The sequence below is a fragment of the Numida meleagris genome, chromosome 1, assembly GCF_002078875.1.
Source record: "Numida meleagris isolate 19003 breed g44 Domestic line chromosome 1, NumMel1.0, whole genome shotgun sequence".
In the NCBI taxonomy this organism is placed as follows: Eukaryota; Metazoa; Chordata; class Aves; order Galliformes; family Numididae; genus Numida; species Numida meleagris.
Genome location: NC_034409.1, coordinates 72,833,005 through 72,854,425, shown reverse-complemented (window position 1 = coordinate 72,854,425; position 21,421 = coordinate 72,833,005). Strand labels below are relative to the sequence as shown.

General features: G+C 42.2%; 1 protein-coding gene and 1 long non-coding RNA gene across 9 annotated transcripts in view; one reads left to right on the top strand and one right to left on the bottom strand.

Annotated features, from left to right (window-relative positions):
• Positions 1-21,421, top strand: part of ANO2 (anoctamin 2) — a 245,212-nt gene that overhangs the window by 208,047 nt on the left and 15,744 nt on the right. For all 7 annotated transcript variants that reach the window (XR_002437744.1, XM_021393597.1, XM_021393608.1 and 4 more), the window contains one exon: positions 6,135-6,283. Coding sequence is in view for 6 of the 7 variants with exons in the window: in XM_021393597.1 (XP_021249272.1) it covers positions 6,135-6,283 (149 nt within the window). In the remaining variant the exon portion in view is untranslated. The remainder of the gene's footprint in view (positions 1-6,134; positions 6,284-21,421) is intronic.
• LOC110397423 lies at positions 1,513-10,644 on the bottom strand. Of its 2 annotated transcripts, none has more exons than XR_002437770.1 (3): positions 9,026-10,644; positions 5,071-5,170; positions 1,513-3,582 (listed from the first exon to the last, which is right to left on the bottom strand). It is a non-coding gene; the product is annotated as an uncharacterized LOC110397423 (long non-coding RNA). The 2 variants fall into 2 exon arrangements; XR_002437769.1 differs by lacking the exon at positions 9,026-10,644 and adding an exon at positions 7,971-9,019.

Below are 21,421 nucleotides of genomic sequence, written 5' to 3'. Positions count from 1 at the left end.
GCAAGAACTTGCATTTTCCCTTGTTGAACTTCATAAGGCTGGTATTGGCCCACCTCTCAAGCCTGTCCAGGTCCCTCTGGATGACATCCCTTCCCTCTAGCAAGTCGATTGCACAACTCAGCCTGGTGTCATCTGCAAACTTGCTGAGGATACACCAGATCACACTGTCTGTGTTGCCTAGAGAGATGTCAAATAGCACCAGTCCCAGCACCTATCACTGAAGGATACCTCTCATCACTGGTCTCCATTAGGACATTGAGCCATTGACCATACCTCCTCTGAGTGCAACCACACAGCCAGTTCCTTATCCAGTGAGTGGTCCGTCCATGAATTCTATTTTTCTCCAATTTAGTAACCAGGATGTTGTGTGGGACAGCTTCATATGCTTTGCACAAGTCCAAGTAGATGACGTCAATTGCACTTCCTCTATCCACTGACACTGAACTCCATTGTAAGGGGCCACTAGATTTGTCAAGCACAATTTGCTCTTGGTGAAGCCATGCTGTTTATTACCAATCACCTCATCTTTTTTTTTTCCATGTGCCTTCGTAGGGCCTTCAAGAGTTTCTGCTCCATGATCTTGCCAGGCACAGAGGTGAGACTGACTGGCCTGTAGTTTCCTGGATCTTCTTTACTTCCCTTCTTGAAAATGGGGGTTATGTTTCCACTTTTCCAGTCGGGGGAACTTCACCAGATTGCCATGATCTTCCAAATATTATGGATAATGGCTTGGCAACTTCATCTACCAGTTCCCCCTCAGAACCTGTAAATGGATCTTATCGGATCTTGAACCTAATCTTCACTTAAAGTGGGCAGATCTTCCTTCTCCCAGTTTTTACCTTTTCTGTCTGCAATTTTGGCAGTGCAGCTAGAACCCCAGCTGGTGAAAACTCTGGCAAAAAAGTCATTGAGCACCTCAGCTTTCTCTGTATCTCTCAGGATCATGTCTCCAGTTTCCTTCCAGAGAGGGCTCACATCCTCCATAACCTTCTTTTTATCACTGATATACCTGTAGAAATTCTTGTTCCTCTTTATGTTCCTGGCTAGATTTAATTCTATCTGGGCTTTAGCTTTCCTAACCTGATCCCTGGCTGCTTGTACAACTTGTTTGTAGTCCTCCCAGGTAACCTATTCTTGCTTCCATTCCCTATAGACTTTCTTTTTGCACCCAAGTAAGTCCAGGATCTACTTGTTCATCCACAGAGGCCGTATGGCATTCTTGACCGCCTTCCACTTTCCTGGGGTGCACTGCTTCTGGGCTTGGAGGAGATGGTCTTTGAATACTGACCAGCTGTCTTGGGCCCTCTTTCCCTCCAGGGCTTTATCCTATGTCACCCCACCAAGCAGTCTCTGAAGAGGTCAAAGTCTGCTCTCCTGAAGCTCAGAGTAGCAAGCTTGCTGAACATCCTTTTTGACACCTTAAGGATCTTGAACTCCTCCATGTTATGGTCACTGAAGTCAAGGCTGCCCTTTAGCTTCACATTACTCATCAACTCCTTCAAACTGGTGAAGACAAGGTCCAGCATAGCACCTTTTCTCACAGTTTCTGTACCACTTGGAAGAGGAAATTATCATCAATGCAATCCAGGAACTTATTTGATTGCTAGCACCCTGCTGTGCTGTCCTTCTAGCAGATACTGGGGTGGTTGAAATCCCCATGAGGACCATGTTTTTGAGCATGAAGTTGCTCCTATCTGTTTCTAGAGGACCTCATCCACTCAGTCTTCTTGATCAGATGGCCAGTAGCAGACACCCACTACAATGTCTCCTTCCCCTGCTTTTCCCTTAATCCTAATCCATAAACTCTCTATCAGATCCTCACCCATCTCCAGGTGGAGCTCTGTGGACTCCAACTGGTTGTTGATGTAGAGGGCAACACCATCTCCCCTTCTCCCCGCCTCTCTTTCCTGAAGAGTTTATACCCGTCTATTCCTACATTCCAGTTGTGACAGCTATCCCACCACACCTCAGCAATGCAGACGACATCATGGCCCTGTAGGTATGTGCACAGCTGTAACTCTTCTTGCTTGTTCCTCATGCTCTGTGCATTAGTATACAGGCATTTGAATTGTGCTCTCATTGAGGTAGATTTACCAATTGGAGTTCCCTTGTCCTGCGCTTTAGGTGCTGTCTTCCTGACCTGTGATCCAACTCCAGGCCTAGGGCAACCATTACCGTCATCAGTCTCAAAGTAGGATGGGTTGAGGATACTCTCCCTTGGCAACTCTAGTTTAAAGTCCTCCTGACTAAATTGGAAAGCTTGTTGCCAAATATGTCCCTTCTCTGAAACATGAACCCTGTTCTCCCTCTGAATACCAGATTTATCTAAGCTAGTCTCATGGCATAAGTAGTCAAAGCCCTGTTCATGACACCACTCCTTTAACCATTTATTGATTTTCTCAATTCTGTTTCATGAAGATTCATGAAGAGACTACCCATGCCCCTTCTCGAGTCCTTCACTGCTGCTCCCAGCTCCTTGTAGTCCCTCTTCGTATTATTCAGGTTATTCACAGCTATGTCAGTAGTGCCTATGCAAAACAGCAGCAGCAGGTAGTAGTCAGTGGGACATATAAGATCTAGCAACCTCTCTGTCACATCCTTGATGCAGGCCCCTGGACAGCAGTAGACCTCTCTAAATAGTGGACTGTGGTCACAGACGGGTGCCTCTGTTCCTCTGAGAATCAGCCACCACTCTCACCTATCACTTTTTCTTAGTTGCAGTAGGTGCTATGCAAGCAGGAGCTGGTCTGGCTGCCTTACTCAGTTTGGAGGACTTACTCATTAGAGTTTCTTTTTCCTCTTTTTCCTGGTTCTGCAGAGGCTTCTCAGGCTTTGAAGCAGGCGTCTTTGTCATGTTAGTTTTTGTTCTGGCACTTCGCCATTTCTCAGCTTTCTTGGCTTCCCTTCTAACTGGATGTGTCACTAGAGGAGTCTGGGGCTGTTTGGCTCCAGACTGTGGATTCACATGCAGGTTGCATGTGAGTCCAGCTGCCTATCTCCATTTCTGCCTCCCAGATAGTACACAGCCTTTTGACTGTCTCCTACAGCACAGTCACCTGTTGCAGGAGGTCCTCCATCTGGGTACATCTAATGCATATGAGTTTACCTCCCACCTCTGCTCCAGGAACAAGGCCCAGGCACTTCCCATAGATCAGAGTCTGCACAGCTGCTTCTGCCTTCAGCAACTGTCTGAGTGAAGGCATTGGTCATGTCTGGGATGGTTCTGTGAATGTTGCATACCCCTATGCCAGAGCTGCAGTCTTATCTCAGCAAAAAAAAAAAAAAGTCAGTTGGAATGAGTGCCCCTCACTTCTGCAGCTGGCAGAATATCAGTGTTGTGTGCCATGTGAGCTACTACTCTGGCTGCTGCCTGCCCTGTGCTTACTGGGTAGATTCTTAAGTGATAACTCAAGTTATGGCAAAAAATTTTATGCATTTTGATACATTGGCTAAACACAGTACTATGGGCAGTGAAAAATAATCAGCCTTTCCATTTTGATACAGAAGTTTAAGAACAGGTTTCAAGATTGCTGAAATCCTTTTTTCATATATTTGCGAATCCATTTTCAGTTGACATGTTACCTGTGAATTTTCAAATGGAATGTATAGTTACAATCTGATATTCAACTCAAAAATTTCATTATGTCTCTTTACTAGCCTTCTATACAAACTATCTTACCAGAGAAAAATATCCCTCAATTCACAGTAACACTATATCTTTGCTTTTTGGCAATTTGTGTATTTGTGAACAACTATTTTCAAGATGAAGAAAAGGAAGTGTAAAATTTCATCAAAAAATCACAGATACTTTGAGAACTCACTAAGAGTTGCAGCCATTTGAGTAGAACCAGATTGACGCATTAGTTTCACAAAAACAAGGTCAAAAATCCCACTAGTGTCGTGGCTTTATTACTCTTTTTATGTTCTAGTAAAAATATTAACTTATTATAAGTTTTTAACTTATATGCCTTAATTATATTACATATTTATGAAGGCTGCTCTGAAAGTAATGCTTCCTATTTTGTTACATTGACCCACAATATCTGATAGGTCTGACGTTGAACTTTCCCATGAATATTCCATTACGTTTTGTTGCTTTGTGACAGATGTCAGCAGAGGGTCAGTCTGACAAAATGGTGTCTGACACAGAAGCAAGCAAAGGGTGTAGCACTGAATTCCTCCACATAGAAGAAGTTGCACCTGTTGACATTCATTGACACTGCACATTGATGGAGACCAAACAGCAAATGTAAGCACAGTTAGTTGCAAGTGGTGTGTTTCAGCAATGGCAACAGAGACTGTCAGTGAATTCCACAAGTGCAGGTTTTAACAAGCCTGATGTGCAGTTTCTCGTTCATCACTGGCAAAAATGCAGAGCTAATGGTGATGACTATGCTAAAAAATAGCAATTTGTAGCTGAGAATTTGCTCTATCGGAGTTAAAATTCTCAGTGTAGCCATTGTAGTGTCCATGAAAATAAGTAGGAGGCATTACTTTCATTGTGGCCTACATATATGTAGCCCAAAACAATTCCTTTTCACTCAATGCAATCTAGGCAAGCCAAAAGGTTGGACACTCATGCACTAAGGCATATCTGAAGGGCAATTCAGAACTTGCAAATCTCTTATGAGAAGTCTGTAAAGAATGATTATACAGTTGTGCAAGTACATAGAATATCTAACTTCCAGTGAAATAAGTTCTTCCGGGTCTACAGGGATCTGCATACTTTGTCTTACACATTGCCAGTAAACTCTCAAAAGAGAAAGGTGATTTCAGAAATATGTATTGTTTTCCAGGTAAGAATTCAAACAAATGCTTCAAATTTGATGTTAATAGTTATATACTTCAGTAGTTTAGGAAAATAAACTTGCAGATAAGGTACAGTGAGTCCCAGTTCTTTTCAGTGAGTTCCAATACAGGTGCTTGTAGCAGAGTTCTGATGTGATGTCACTACATATATGTCAAGTGACACTTTATTACAAAAGTTCTTTACTGAATCCAAAGTGACTAACGTAGAATGTGTGTGTGTGTGTAAGAAAGGACAAACAACTGAGGCTAAGTTCTACTGACCTTACTGAATCTCCCTTAGGAATCTGATTCCATTACTTTGAAGACTGTTCGGATGGTTAGGTAGCTGCAATGGAATTAAGTCCTTCGAGGAGCAAAGGTCCTTAATAGAATTAAGATATTGTTTAAACTTGACATTTTGTAGGTATATATTTCATTATTTTTATTAATTGTAGCCTCTATTTACTTATAGAGAGATAAGTGCTTTCTCTTTAGGATTCCACAAGCAGTAGATATGTGTATATATGTAGATAGATAGATATCTATTTGTTGATTTAAATATACTCAGGTAGATGTGCTTGAGATGAGAGATCAGTGGAATCCAAGAATCTTTAAGAGTTTTCTGTTGGTTATAGGGCTGACTTGAAGTCACTGATGTTTATTTTTATAGACCTACATGACTTCAGACCTATCAGTAAGTTAGGTACACTTATTCCTTGGTGCTGCAGATTTAGCAGCAGAGGCAATCTTTTAGTTTTGACGGTGGGAAGTATTTATGTTTAAATTTCATAAGTCTACCAGGCTTATGAATGAGTATATTCTTGTACCATCTTTGATCGGCATATATATTCAGTCATTTTGACCATGATAAGTACTATATGGAAGTTCCCAAATCTCACACTGAAAAAAGGGCACCTGTACTACATATGAAGTATGAAGATATCACTTTACCTTGGAGGTCTTTGCTTGTTTTTTCCTTCTTGAAGGAAATGTCTATTACTAACTACTACTATTATTTAAGCCCAAGGTGCTTAAGCTTCAGAAATATGCTGGTTCAGTATGTTTCGAGAGACAAGTAATTATTATGCAGTACCAGGTTCAACTTTATCAAAGCATGTTATGATGTTGTAACTTCCTCCTGATACAGGAACACAGCAGCTGCTTCATTCATGAGCCTGTTAACTGGCAATAAGCAGCAGCTTAGGAGAATGTTGCAAATCAAGCCCTTGTGACACCAAAGCAACTTGATATTCATTTTGTGTTCTAATACAAATGTTTAGGCCAGATCCTTTTGGGAGAAAAAAATAAAAAAGGAAAGAGTCTTGGTCTGACCTTTTGTTCCTCAGGAAATTAAAGAAGCTTTTCAGGAAGATGAAGGATGAAAGGACTGAGCCAAAGAAAATGAACACCAGCCAATCAAAAGACCCTCAGCAGTGGGATCTTGACTACAGCTTGGAACCTTTCACTGGACTGACTCCAGAATACATGGAAATGAGTAAGATTCCTGAATTCCCTTCCTGCAACAATAGTTTGTTTTTTTTTTCCAGAGGACTAATGAACATATATAGTATGACTCCACCATAACTTGGTATAAGATGAAGAAAGCCAAAATGCTTTTGCAGCTTTTCATGGAAGACAGCAGGGGTATGAGACTAATAAATTACCAACATAGGAGCAATGATAAGTCCTAGTATCTGTTACTACTTATACTGTGAAAGACTCTGGTGCTCCCAGCGGGAAGCCCTATCACAGAATAGCTGTGGTTGGAATGGACTCCCCAGATCACGTAACTCAGCTTCTGTTGACAGCCTGGTCATCTGGAGCAGGTTGCCTAGGGCCTTGTCCAGCTGGGTTTTGAATGTTTCCAGGGATGTATATTGTACAAGTTATCTGTGCAACCTGTTCCAGTGTTTGACCACACTCATACTTGACACATTTCTGGCCCAGTTTGGACTGGTTCTGTGACTAATGGGGCAGGGGGACCCATGGGAAAAAGGGGAAGGGGGGCAGGGGGGTTGTCATGGTTTTGTGATTTTTTTTTTGTTGTCGATATTCCACATCATAACATCATGTAAAGCACTGGGAGTTAAAGAGTTAGCATTCTGGTTCTGTGGACTGCCATTTCTGAGTGCTTGGTTCTCAGAGCGGGAGGGGAGGAGCTGCATTCCCCCAGGGGAATTTGTGCCTGGAGTGGGTAGGTGAATCTGCCTCGCAGGCCTGGAGTTCCTCTCTTTGTTCGCTGCAGAGAAGCAGATGGTCCCCCTGCAGTTTATAGAGCAAGGCCTTGGTTTTGGACGCATTCTCATTTTGTTTGATTTCCAATATCATATTTAGCAAATTAACATTCCTCCTCAGATCATTGCCACTGTCTGCTATTTCCCTACCCTTCCCCTTTTTTCCCCAGGGCATAGATCCATGGGTCCCCTGCCTCATTAGTCATGGGACTGGTCTAGGCCAACCTGTAAACCAACAACACTTTTTTCCTCTTTTCTTTTCGGACCATTGAGCCTGCTGTCCCCCGTCACAGATACAGAGATAACTTTGTGACAGTTGTGACAGGGGTGTAAGGAAAAGGTAGGAAGATAGGCCTAAAAACAAAGCAGTGGTAATGAGCTATGGGAGAAAACTAATTTACTAAATAAGATAGCAGAACGGGAGATACAAAATATAATAGGAATTGAAGCTAATGAATCAATTAAATGAGAGTCCAAAAACTGAAGATCTTATTCTAATGCTGAAGGCAAGACAGCAAGGGAGCACACATTGCAGAGACAAGCAGAAAAAAGGGATAACAGTCTCATGACTCCCAGTAAGTTTTATCTTTCCCTCTGAACAGCAATAGAACAGCAAAGTCTTCTGGGAGCTGTAGTTCTTATATCTTGAGATAGGTAAGCAGAACTGTCAACAATCCACGGAACTGCAGCATTAACTCTCTAGCCCCCAGTGCACTACATGATGTTATGATGTGGAATACGGATAACCAAGATCATAAAACCACAAAAATACTAAGGTTTTTCCTTATGTTTAACTTGAATTTCCTATATTTCAATTTGATCCCATTGTCTCCTGTTCTTTCACTTAGCACCCCTGAGAAAGGCCTAGCACCATCTTTTTCAACGCTCCCATTGAAAAATTGAATTCATTGATGAGACCACCCTGAGCCTTTTCTTGTGGAATAATACTTGCAGCTCTGTAAACTTCTTGCACATGAAATCCTTTGATCCTCCAGTCATTTTAGCAGTTCTTCACTGGATTCACTGCAGCATGTCTATGGCTTTCTCTACTAGGGAGCACAGAAAAGGAAAGAACATTTTGTGTGGTCACAGTTGTACTGAGAAGGATTCCTTTTCTTGATCTGCTAGCAAAACCCTCCCTAGCGCATCCCACAAGTCTGTGAGCTTTCTCTGTAGTTGTGGCACATTGCTAGCTCACATGCAACTTGTCATCCACCAGATCCTCCAGGCCAATTTTTTGCAGAACTGCTTTAAAACTAGTCAATTCTCTGTGTGTACCAGTGCTTGGAGTTATTCTTAAGTGCAAGACTGCATTTTCCTTTGCTGAGCTTTGTGAAATTCCTCTTCATTCATTTCTACAGCCTGTTGAAGTCATTCTCAATGGCACTAAAATCTGTATTGTAATTCCTCTCACCTTTCTTACAATTGCTCATTACTGCTTCAAATGTGGTAGAAACATGTAGGTTCTAAAATATACATAGGTATTTTCTTATAGAAATGTATTACCTTTTACAGAGGAAGGCTGTAGGAATACCTTTTTTTGGTTTCTCAGTTCATGACTGACAGTTGCATGAGGTTAACTCACACAAACAGCATTTTGACTTATGTTTAAGTTAAAAATCAACGCTCGCATGCAAGAAGGAAAAGCCTTCAGCCATTAAGAGTTTCTGAAATAGTTAAAAGAGACCTAGAATGGAGAGCTGTTATTCTCATTGTACTCACAGAAAGCTTAAGCCTGCAGATGTTGAGTTGACTACATTTTCTAAAAAAGCCCTGGACACACTTGCAATTATGGCTGCCTCTCACCTTTCATACTTTAGCCAGCTGATTCTCTGCCTTTGGAACACAGCACATGTATACTTTCTCTGTACATATTTCTATAAGGATAAGCAGCAGCAGACACAGCTGCTTTAAACCAGTTTTGGAGCACACAGGAAAAGCAATAGTCACAATCCAGTAATAAAGAATGGATCATTTACCCCTTTCTAAGGATCAGTACTCACCAAGCACTCCAAAGGAAGCAGTCTCTAAGTAGAGATGCTTCCCTTGAAGCTGCCAGCTCTTAAATGAGGTTAAGGAGAGGTGGAGCCAGGGTCGACCCCTTCTGGTCACACAGGTGAATAGCTTCCACCTGGGCTCCCAAGGCTGGCTACACCCTTTCGCCAGGTACTCAAATCATTGGTTCAGGCTGTGACCTAGCAGTTCTCTGACAGATGTCACATTTGGTCATCTTTCAAGCCATTTTTTTTTAATAGGATAAACTCTAATTCAACTGAATTTAACTTTGTAAGGCAGAGGACCTCCATGTTTGTTGTATTTCACAATCACTTAAGTTGATGGAAACTGTGGCAGAGATAAATACTTTTTCAAGGTTGGTGTGCTAGTCCTGTTTGTTTTTGCACATTAGAGGGGCTAAGTATGTTGGTGGAATACCGGGCAACAATTGGCAACAATTCTTTCTTGAAATGGCAAGATGTAACTATTTACTTAAGGGTAATACAGTCAGGGAGGCAGCAGTTTATGATTTACACTTGGTGGGGATCTAGAGCTGGATCTGCTACTTCACAAAAATACGTCAGTTAAGATTCAATTTCTAACAGAGAGGAGCTATATGCATTCTTTATTACTTGCACGTGTGGATTGCTCGCATCTTGCTGATTTGGTCCATTGTTTGAATATCATTAAAAGACTCTTTGATCTGAGACCAGTGTGGCCATTTGACATCATTTGAGATGTAGCATTAGAGTGTTTTCTGCTGTCTCAAAGTCAACAGAACCCATGAGGGTAGAGTTGTGAAAAATAACTGAACAACTCAATTTTGCAGCCCTGGGAAACAATCCAACTTCAGCTGTCCTCAGGGAAATGAACCTGATAGGCAGTAGCAGGCAGAGATGCAGGGTATTAAGTAAGAAGCCATACTCTTCACACTAGATGCAAAACAAACTTGTAGTGTACCCACAGCCCTGTATCTGCCTCAGGAGTAGATTGTGGAGAAGCAGTGGAGGAGAAAGTGGGAATGGTGTGAGTGGAGAAGGAGAGAAATACTCTAGGCAAACCTAAGCTGGCTGCTGCTCACGTGTCTGTCAGAGGGTGGTGAGTGCTTGGGCTGCTAGCTGGATGTTGGTTAGCGAACAGTTGTAATGTTGGCTGGGTGTCAGTCAGCTGGTAGCAAGTAATTGCATTATGGATATAGATAGATAGATAATTATTCTCACATTTTTGTTTCCATTTTTCTTTCCAGACATAGTAAGGAGTTTATCTCAGCCCATGAGTTCTATTTGGTTTCCAATTCTCTCCCTCATTCCACTTTGGAGGGTGTGGGCAAATGGCTGTTTGGTGCTTTGCTGCCTGCCAGGTTAAACAACAGCTCACCTTAGGATCTGTCTGTGTGTTCCAACTCCTACTACCTTATTTCTCTCTGCCCATGACCATATTTTGTTGATTATTTTCCTTTAGGATTTAATTATTCTATGCATTACTTCAGCCCAAGATTATTATTCTTCCTGGAAACTTTGAGAAACCTCTTTTGCAATTTCTGAATTAAATAATGATGAAAAAAATATAGATTTTACCCCTTGTAAATATTTTCATGTGTTTTTATGGTCAGACATAGCTCAGAAGTGTATGCATTTTAACTTCCAAAATTCCTTGATTAGTAAGTTCTCTCCAAGGACAATGACCTTTAGTTAATGTAAGTGATGAAACTGAATAAATAGAACTGTTTATTAATATTTAATTCCTTGTCCTTGCACATCTGCTATATTTGATATTCATTCTAGGAGCTGCATTGTGTGATTAGTTGCAGCATGAAAAGCTAATTACAGCAAAAGCCCCTGGCAGCGTAAGGAGGAGCCAGACTTTTCCCTGTAGAGCTGGGAGAGCAGACTAGGGTGCAAGTTCCCTCTTGGGACTGGAGACAGCTGTGATAACTGAGGTGTGGCTGACTGACATAGAAGAAGAGTGGAGACCTGAGTGTTAGGAGCTAGTCTCTTGCTTTCCAGAGAGTTACATACTGGTGACTTGCTGTAGTTGGGGACTCCCACATGTAGAGGTGTGGAAGAAGCTCTTTCCACTCTCCATCAGCTGTGGCAAATTTCCATAGCATCTGCAATGGTGCTGCAGTCTTGATGTGAGATGCCTGTATAAGAGATCACCCTTGATTCACTGATGAGGATATCACTTAGAAGCAAAGGCCTGTCTTGCTGGATTAACTTGTAATACCAGGGTGTCAGCTACTGATGTTCTGAATCAGTGGCTACTAAACCTGTCTTTCATGACTACAAGATAAACAACTTTGAGTGCCTCATTCAGGGCTAATTTCGCAGATGCCCTGCAAATGAATGGATTAATTATGAATCTAAGCATTTGTTTACAAAAGAACTAGTTTTTTGAGTGAAGAGAATGGCTCATGGTGACTTGTCGTGTGCCACAGAAAGCTATGCATTGTCCATGGAATTTGAGACAAACGTGTAGCAATGAAACCTAAGCTGCACCTCCCTGGCCCACTTGCTGCCCTGCAACCATGTAATTGCACTCAGCTGTCAGGTTCACTGCCAAGTGACTCAGACCACCCACACTGCCAAGGAAGCACTTTGTGTGGCTCTGCCCGAGCTGGTCATCTGAGATTACTCTGAAGTGAATATACCTATTTTTCTAAATTTTATTTGAGCAGGGAAGAGGTACAAAACAGCAAATGAGGACAATGAACTTTAATTTCTGATTTGTTTATAAAGACAATGACTGGAACACTGGAGATACATTATTATATAAAAGATTTGTTGTTGAAGAGAGGAAGAAGAAAATCTGTCTACTGTTTCAGAATTTAATTCTGAAGACTTTACAAGACTTTACTGAGAGAAACATATCAGTGGCTGTCTGCTCAATTATGAATGAAAAATCTGAATTAGAGACTCTAGACTGGGCTTACTGTAGCCTTTCAGTTCTCCCACTCAAACAATGATAGTGTTCATTCAGACAGTTATGGCCAGATTATTTATCTCTGCAAATAGTCACTCCATTCAGGCTTGTCCTGTCAGGATGCTCTGGCTTTTGATGGATGGCATCTTTAAGACTATGCAAAAGCTTCTGACTGAGCCAAGGCTCTGGAATTCTTATCTGCCATTCAATAGGCTGGACCACCTTAATCACCGGGCAGTCATGGCCTTTTCATAGAATCATAAGATGGCTTGGGTTGGAAGACACCTCAGAGATCATCTCGTTCCAACCCCCTTGCCATGGGCAGGGTTGCCAACCACTAGATCAGACTGCCCAGGAAACCATCAAGCCCGGTCTTGAATGCCTCCAGGGATGGGGCATCCACAGCTTCTCTGGGCAACCTGTTCCAGTGCCTCACCACATTGCAAATGAAGAATTTCTTCCTAATATCTAACCTAAACTTTTTCAGTTTAAATTAGTTCCCCCTCCTCCTATTGCTATCTACCTGTGTAAAAAATTAGTCCCCTCCTGCTTCTAAGCTCCTTTCAAGTATTGGAAGATCGCAATGATGTCTCCCTGGAGCCCTCTCCTCAAGCTAAACAAGCCGACTCCCTCAACCATTCACCATAGGAGGGGTGCTCCAGCCCTCTAATCACCTTCATGGCCCTCCTCTGGACTCACTCCAACAACTCTACATCCATCCTTTACTGGACACAGGACTCCAGATGGAGCCTCACAAGGGCAGAGTAGAGGTGAATAATCACCTCCCTCTCCCTGCTACCTACCCCTCTCTTGATGCAACCCAGGATATCACTGCATTCTGGGCTGCAAGAACACACTGCTGGTTCATGTCCAGCTTTTCATCCATCAGGACCTCCAAGTCCTTTGCAACAGGACTGCTCTCTAGGAGTTATGTCACAGTCTGTACTCATATCTAGGACTGCCCCAACCCAAGTGCAACACCTTGCACTTTGCCTTATTGATCCTCATTAGGTTCTTGTGGGCTCACTTTTCCCTCTGGGTAGCGTTCTTTCTTTCTATTGTACTGACTACATCACTCAGCTTGGTGTCATCACCAAACTTGCTGAAGGTATATTCAATCCCACAGTCTAAGTCACTGATAAAGAGTTGAAGAGCACCAGTTCCAAGACGGACCCCTGAGGGACACTGCTCGTGACCAGCCTCCACCCAGAAGCAGAGCCATTGACAACAACCCTCTGGCTATGACCATCCAGCCAATTCATTATCCACTGAACAGTCCACCTTTCAAATCCATATCTCTCCAATTTAGAAAGTAAGGATATGGTGGGGGACTATGTCAAAGGCCTTGCACAAATCCAGGTACAGGATATCAGTTGCCCTTCCATGGTCCACCGATGCTGTCACTCCGTCCCAGATGGCCATCAGATTAGTGAGGCATGATCTGCCTTTGGTGAAGCCTTTCTGGTTATCTCAGATCACTTTTTTATCTCTCATGTGCCTTAACATCTCTTCCAGGAGGATCCGCTCCATGATCTTCTCAGGTACAGACATGGGCTTTGCCGGCCAGTAGTTCCCCAGGTCTTCCTTTATCCCTTTCTTAAAAATGGGAGTGATATTTCCATTTTTGCTGTCAGCAGGGACTTCACCAGACAGCCACAGCTTTTCAAATGTCATGGAGAGCAGCTTGGCAACCACATCAGCCAGATCCTTTGGAAAACTTAGGCTGGCCCCATAGACTTGTACACATTCAGCCTCATGAGGTGGTCTTGGACTTGCTCTGCTCTTAGACTGGAAGGGATTTTGCTCCCCCAACCCCCACTTGGAAGTTCAGGGACCTCTGTTCATTTTTATGACAGGGCACCCTCTCTGAAAGAAACCTGAACTTTGGTTATATATTCTCTTTGCCTTCCCTTCTCTTATGAAAAAATTATCCTTGAGGAGGTACCACTTCTTTAAGCAGTGATGTTTGGAGCAATCCCAGGATGTGCTTTGCAGTACCCATGTAGAGAATAGAGGAGTATTTGATATAACTCTCTCACTTCTGTTTTGGAATGGCCATTTCAAACCTGCTGGGATTTCCTTTTATTCTGACTCATAATATTAAGAAGCCTGAGCGTCTTTGGGTAGCTTTTATTTATTTATTTATTTATTTATTTATTTATTTATTTATTTATTTATTTATTTTATGTCTACTTAAACTAATAGAAATAATGACATTTACTGTTTTGTTTTTTAAATCTCCTGTATTGTCATGTTGAGAAATGTGGTTCTGCTTTTGTTCTCTGGACTTTTTTTTTCTGCCAAATGGCATTCACAGTACTCCATTTCAACAAAGTTACAAGCACCACTCCACTAAAGCAAGAGGCAGTGTGATGGCTAATGGGATAACCAAGCTGGTGTCTTTGTGATTAATCTGTTAACAGTAAACATTAATAACAAGAAACATGGAAGAAGAATCAGCTGTTTCTGTCTTTAAGCTAGTCTATGCTTAAGTGCCCCAGGAGAATTACCTTTCAGTTCATGCAATTTACAAGACCACTTAATGCTGCAGTGGAGAGTGTTCAGCTTTTTAAATGTAAATACTGGTTCTGCTGGACCTGGATGTTTAACATCACCCTACATTAAATCAGTCACAGGAGATCCTGTTCTTTGGGATTTCCACTTCCAGCTGTCCCTAGGCCAGCAGCTATAGCACCATGCATACCCCTACCACTTCAGGAGTGATCTACCACCCAAAGCCAAACAAACATGTCTGTCTGAGGAAACGTTTCCCATCATTTGCACTAGACGTCATCAGACTGTTAACTTCTCATCCCTCCTCCCCATTCAAAAAAAACCACGTTAGTTTGCTGAGAGCTCTTTCTGCCCCAGAAAGACATACTCGGAGAAGTATGGCCTTTTGTCATTTTACTTTTTTAGTCAGGAAAGCTGGTATATTGAGGTTTCAGGCTAACAACTTGTGACACTAAGATGTTTTGTGGCCCTGAATAAAGGCTTGTGAATTTTCTCAAACTGAAGCATTAAAACGATAATGAAGTAGACAGCTAGGGTGAATCTAGGAAACTGAGTTTAAAATCTATTTTCTATTCATAAACCAGAGCACAAGTTTTCTTAAAGGATTGTGTTAGAATAGCTTGGACTGAAAGTCAGTAGCTGCAGTGTGGAACAAAGGCACTGGAGAAAATTCAGGGCAGACAGTGATAGGAATGATGGCTTAATGGGTTCTGATTATTGCATAAAATTGTATTTCAACAGTTACTATTCGTGAAATTGAAATGTTTAACTGAGAGCAAGTCCATAGAAATCAAGCACATGACTTTGATACAACATACAGCAAGCAGGAAATTGAGACTAAGGCACTTAGTTTATAAAGTAAAAGTCATAAATAAATCTGAAAAAAAAAAAAAACAAATAAGAAGTAAACCCCAAAGTCTACAAGTTAAGTAAATTTCCGTTGCCTTCATTGGCTTTTGACATACGCTAGTAGTGTGGGAGGAAGAGGCCAACATTTAATGGCAAATAAACTCTGCTTTCCTTTGGGAATGCTCTTGTGGTTCATTTCTTCAGTACTCTGAATCTGATTTCACTCAGCAGACTGTACTGAGCTTCTTTCTTAAACAGGCCTTATCAATCAATAGTACATAGTTTTGATTTGCACCAGTGAAATTTCTGATGATCATTTGTTTTGGTACTATTAACTGATATGTGTATATATCTTTTTTAGCGGACACTCTTGAGCAGAAACACTCTGAATGTTTCTGAGTGACCTGAAAATTTTGTGCAATGAAATGAAATGTAAATTGTCACTGTTAATGTGTCAAGTTTTTCATGACTACTTTCCATTGCTGAAACTCTTAAATGACTTTTGACACAGTCCAATATATCAGACTGTGCTCCTGATGTGTGTAGCATGTATAGCACTTTTTCCATTCAGCTGGCAGTAAGTTCACAACAAATAAGTAGCTGGCAAGAAGTTGATGTTTAGAGGAGCAATAAGCATCGCTAATGAAAAGACTTTAGAAAGTCCTGTCTAAAACCATCTGAATGATGCTTGTGAATGTGTGAAGTTTACACCACTAGTGCCTTTGCTCTTGAGAAGAAACTGACATTAGCAATGATTTTCAGATTCTTATTTACTCTTCTCCAGTCTTGAAGAGCCCAGAGTTCATAAGGCAATTAAATGAAAAAATATTTTTCTCAGAGATATAATAAAGAGTTTAATCATCTGACTGCTGTTAAAAAGCAGTTGGGCAAAATTCTTTTTTGAATTCTAAGAATAAAATGATCAGATCCAGTGTCTGTAGCAAATGACTACCATAAGGAAGGTTTGGAAGAATTTCCCCTACAGCAGGAAAAGCCATCAAACAGGCAACGTGTGAAGCAGCAAAAGGGGAAGAAAAATAAAAAAAGAATAATTGAAGAGGAACTTACATTTTTCTATAATCTCTATAATGAGTACGGATTTGAAAATACCAGCTCAGTCTGTTGTGTGTAGACTTGCTACATATATGTATTACTAAAGAGTAGTAAATTATACCTATTTCTTACTTTCTTAGCCAGGCTTGGTTGTCTGTTGAAAAATTTCTTCTTAGGAGCTTCTTCCATTCTTTACTTAGAGTAACACATAATTCTATGACATATTATTGACACAGAAGTGAGGAAAACAAAAAACAATTATAAGCAATGACCTTCATTCAGATTAGGTTTTGATGCAAAAAAATGCAAAGGTTACCCATGCTACTCAGTGTGTAGATCAGGTAGAACCTGAGTGATATTCAATGTGTAAGATTTTATACTGGGGATTGATTCTTACACAAGCACAATAAATAACAATCTTTGCTCTTAATCTTATCTTGGAGGCCACTTTAGAGGAACAGTGTTTGCTGTGTCTTTCTTTGTTGGGATTTAGTTCCATTTAAGTCCTGTGTACAGATGATTAGTTTCCACAAAAAGTGATCTTCTGAGAAGTGCTGTGATCTGGGAGACTTCTCTTGATGCTGTTTGTCTTTGTCTCAGTGTCCAGCCAGCCTAAGCCTAAATGAAGCACTGTATATGTGGCATCAGATGTTGTGAATGCTGTTCCATGTGGGCCGGTTCTAATGCCCTTACTTGTTTCCTGAGTAAGACTGACAGTACAGGTGATTTGTCCTTGACGCTAGCAGTAGGTGGTCTGGATTTTTTCTCTCATCAGAAATAAAACCTGGGTCAATTGACCACATATCTAGTGCTCTGTTTTGAGGCGAAGGTTTTATTTCCTGTGTCCTCAAGTTTTCCTTATACACAGCTCTCAATTATTTTGCTCACTAGGTTTTGACATGAGATGGGGTCATATTCATCTTTGTCGTCCTTCAATCTGGCCTACAAGTAGGAAATCCATGAAAAAAAGCTAGACATCCAGAGGTCCATCTTCTTACACAGGTCTTTATAACCTTTTGCCACAAAGCATGTGAGAATAATCACCCAAGTCAGTCAGGGCTTCAGTGAGTGGTCATAGGATTATATGTGAATACTAGAAGAGCTTTGCATGGAGACCTTGTGGTATAAAGATGAATGTAATATGGATATTCCTGGGTTGCCATCGTGTACTCTGGCCAAAAATAGGATGTCTCGACATCAGCTGTCATTGATGGAAGTCTTTATAAGTGTGATAGAAGTGGTGTAAATGGTTCTGCCGTAACTGAGCAGGCATGTGCAGAATTCCAGAATGCTACTACTAAGAGGTTGGAACACTGAAGAGATTTTAAGAGGGCCACACAAATACTGCTGGCATAGACTTCTCAATGGCTTTTCAATAGACATTTTTAAGCAGTTATGCAGAAGACCTTTGCACACCTTGAATATTCTTTCATGAACTTGAAAAAAAAATAAATTTTCCCAGGCAGTGAATAAAAGGGGCTACAAGCATCATCAAAGCAAATATGTGTGTGGCTTATACTAAAGCATTGCAAATGCTTTTTTTTTTTTTTTTTTTTTTTTTTTAATGGAATCCCTCCAGTTCTATTCCAGCTAAATTCACATAAAACCAAATAAGGGATACTTTAGCATTATGTATTTTTGTAAGCATTTCACGGGTTTTTTGGGACATTACTCTAACATCTGTTTTTATTTCCTTGATACATCGTTTTCCTGATTATGAATGTAAAATATTCAGGAAAGTATGATTTCAATGGTAGAATGCTCAAATGCTTTGAAAAAACTATGTGCTAGTGTATAGAATCACAGAATCATTATGGTTGGAAAAGACCACTGAGATCACCTAGTCCAACAATGAACCGATCACAACTGTGCCCACTAAACCATGTCACTCAGTGCCAGATCTACCTGTTTCTTGAAAATCTCCAGAGATGGTGACCCTACCACCTCCCTGGGCAGCCCATTCCAATACCTCACCAGTCTTTCCAAGAATAATTTTTTCCTATTATAAATACGAATCTACCTTGGTGCAACTTAAAGCCCTTAGTGCTCGTTCTATTGCTACTTAACAGGGAAAAGAGGCTGACCCCCACCTTGTTACAACCTCCTTTCAGGTAGTTGTAGAGAGCTATAATGTCTCCCCTGAGTCTCCTCTTCTTCAGACTAAACAATCCCAGCTCCCTCACCTCTTCCTCATCAGACTTGTGCTCCAGACCCTTTGCCAGCTTCACTGCCCTTCTTTGGACATGGTTCAGGGCCTCAGTGTCTTTCTTGTAGCAAGGGGCCCAAACCCTATCACAGTACTTGAGGTGTGGCCTCACCAGTGCTGAGTAAGGAAGGACAATCACCTCCCTAGTGCTGCTGACTACGCTATTTCTGATACAGTCAGGATGCCATTGGCCTTCTTGGCAACCTGTGCACACTGCTGGCTCGCGTTCAGCTGGCTGTCAGCTAACACCCCAGATCATTTTCCTTTGTGCAGTCTTCCAGCCGCTTTGCCCTAAGCCTGTAGTGTTGTATGGGGTTGTTTTGACCAAAGTGCAGGACCTGGCACTTGGTTTTGTTGAATCTCATACAATTGGCCTCAGCGTATTGATCCAGCCTCTCCAGACCCCTACCTTCAGGCAGATCAAAACTTCCTCCTAACTGGATGTAATCTGCAAACATACCGAGGGTGCACTCAATCCGCTTGTCCAGATTGTCAATAAAGATATTATACAGGGCCACCTCCAATCATGACCCCTGAGGAACACCACTGATGACTGGTTGCCAGCTAGGTTTAGCTTCATTCACCACCACTCTCTTGGCCCAGTCATCCAGGTGGTTTTTTTGTCCAATTTGAAGTCTGCCCTCTGGAAGTCCAAGGTAACAGTTTTATTGATCCTCTTCCTAATTTCATCAAGAATAGAGAACTCAATCATTTCATGGTCGCTGTGTTCAAGTCACCTTCTGACCACCACATCTCCCACCATTCCTTTTCTGTTTGTAACCAGCAGGTCTAAAGAGGTGCTTCCCCTGGTAGGGTCTCTCACCAGCTGTGTCAGATCTTCTGATCAGCTGTGCTGATCTTCTGTACACTCCAAGAACCTCCTAGACTGCTTCCTCTGTGCTGTATTGTATTTCCAGGAGATATCAGTTAAGATGAAGTCTCCCACAAGAGCAAGGGCCACCAATCACCAGACTTGTGCCAGCTGCTCGTAGAATTCTTCATCTCTTCATCCTGGTTGGACTCCCATCAGGATGTCTGCCCCATTGGCCTTCACCCTGATCCTCATCTATAAGGACCAAACCTTATCATTCCCAATATTGATCTCTACAGAATCGAAACACTTCCTAACACAAACAGCCACCCCACCACTCCTCCTTCCTTGCTCATCCCTGCTGAAGAGCTTACAGCCCTCCATTGCAGCATTTCAGTCATGGGAATAATCCCACCATGTTCTGAGATGGCAGCTAAGTCATAGTTTTCCTGCCACACAATGGTTTCTTCCTGTTTGTTGCCCATGTTGCATGCATTGGTGGAGATGCACTTCAGCTGTGCTATTGGTATCACTCCTGACACTGGAATGTTGCCTATAGGCTCATCCCTAACAAGCCTGGTATTAACCCCTTCCCCCTTCAAATGCAGTTTAATGCCTTATCAATGAGCCCTGCCAAATCCTGGCTAGAATCTTTTTCCCTCCTTTCACCAGGAGGACCCCATTTGACACCAGCAGACCTGGTGCCTGATAAACTGTCCTATGACCAAAAGAAACAAAGAATTGCCAGCTGTTTAACCATGTTGTTTTCCTGCTCCTCTCAGTATTTTTTCCTGTACCTGTGAGATTGAATAAAATGCCACCTGAGCTCCTGCACCCATAAACTAACTGCCTGAATGTCTGAGAGTACCACTTGGTAGCCTTCAGGCTTTTCCACTTGACTTCATCACTGCCTACCTGAAATACAAAGAGTAATAATTAGAGGCCTGTACTAGACTAGGGATCTTCCTTGTGATGTCTCTGACCTGGACACAAGGGAGGAAGCAGACTTCCCTGTGAGTAGGGTCCAGTTGCATAGCAGCCCCTCAGTTCCCCTCAGAAGGGAGTCATCTATGACAAACACCCTTCTTTTATTGTTGGCAGGGACTGTCTTTTGGTGTGGGCTTGACTGCTTCAAGCTAGACAGCCCTCTGGATAGATTTTCTTCAGTATCCTCACTCACTTGTCCTTTGAGTCCTAAGACCTCATACCTGTTATGCAAGGGAACCTGGGAAGGTGAGGTAGGCCAGAAGGACGGTCACTTGCCACCCCAAGCAAGAACCTGTTTCCATTTCTCCTTATCTCTTCTGCCTGGTGGCAAGAGGGTAGGGGATCCATCACTACTTGGGAAGTGTGCTTTTGGTCCCTTTCTTGCAGGGATGTCAGAGGGTGGCTCCACCGGACTATCTCAATTTCACGCTCTCTGATGCTTCCTAATCATTCTATATCCTCCTTCAGTTGTCCTTCAAGGAAGAGTGGATCATCCACCTGTTCACATCGTATGCAGGTCATATTCCTGCTTCCTCCTGATACCTGTGCCAGGCTCAGCCACTCCCTGCAGCCGGAGACCTGGATGGCCACATGTTTGCATGGGTGCTCCGTGTGGGTTGCTACAGCCTTCTTGGCTATGGCTTTTGCCCAAGTGGATAACATGGCTTGCCTACTTCCACCAAGAACGTGATGAGAGTTAAATAGGCTGGCCTCTTCACTGGGGAGGAGGACTACGCCCTCCCTGCATGAGCTGCAGCTCAAACTGCAGCACCACACCCTACTGACACATCGTGTCCTGTTTACACATCCTCTTCACAGTGCTCCAGGTCATTGCGTTCTCTAGAGCTGCCTTTGTATGCATGAGGGTTTGGCTGCCATCACTCATGTCTCCACCTACGCAGCATCAGAGCTTCCTCTTGTCGGGGACACTTTTCTTCCCGCTTGGGGAGGGCTGGGTCTCCCTTGTTAACCCTGTGTGTCTTTTCACAATGTTTTGCCACAGTTCCATCACAGTTTTGCTTCTCTGCATAGAGTCCCTTGGTATGAGCCTCTGCTCTGTAG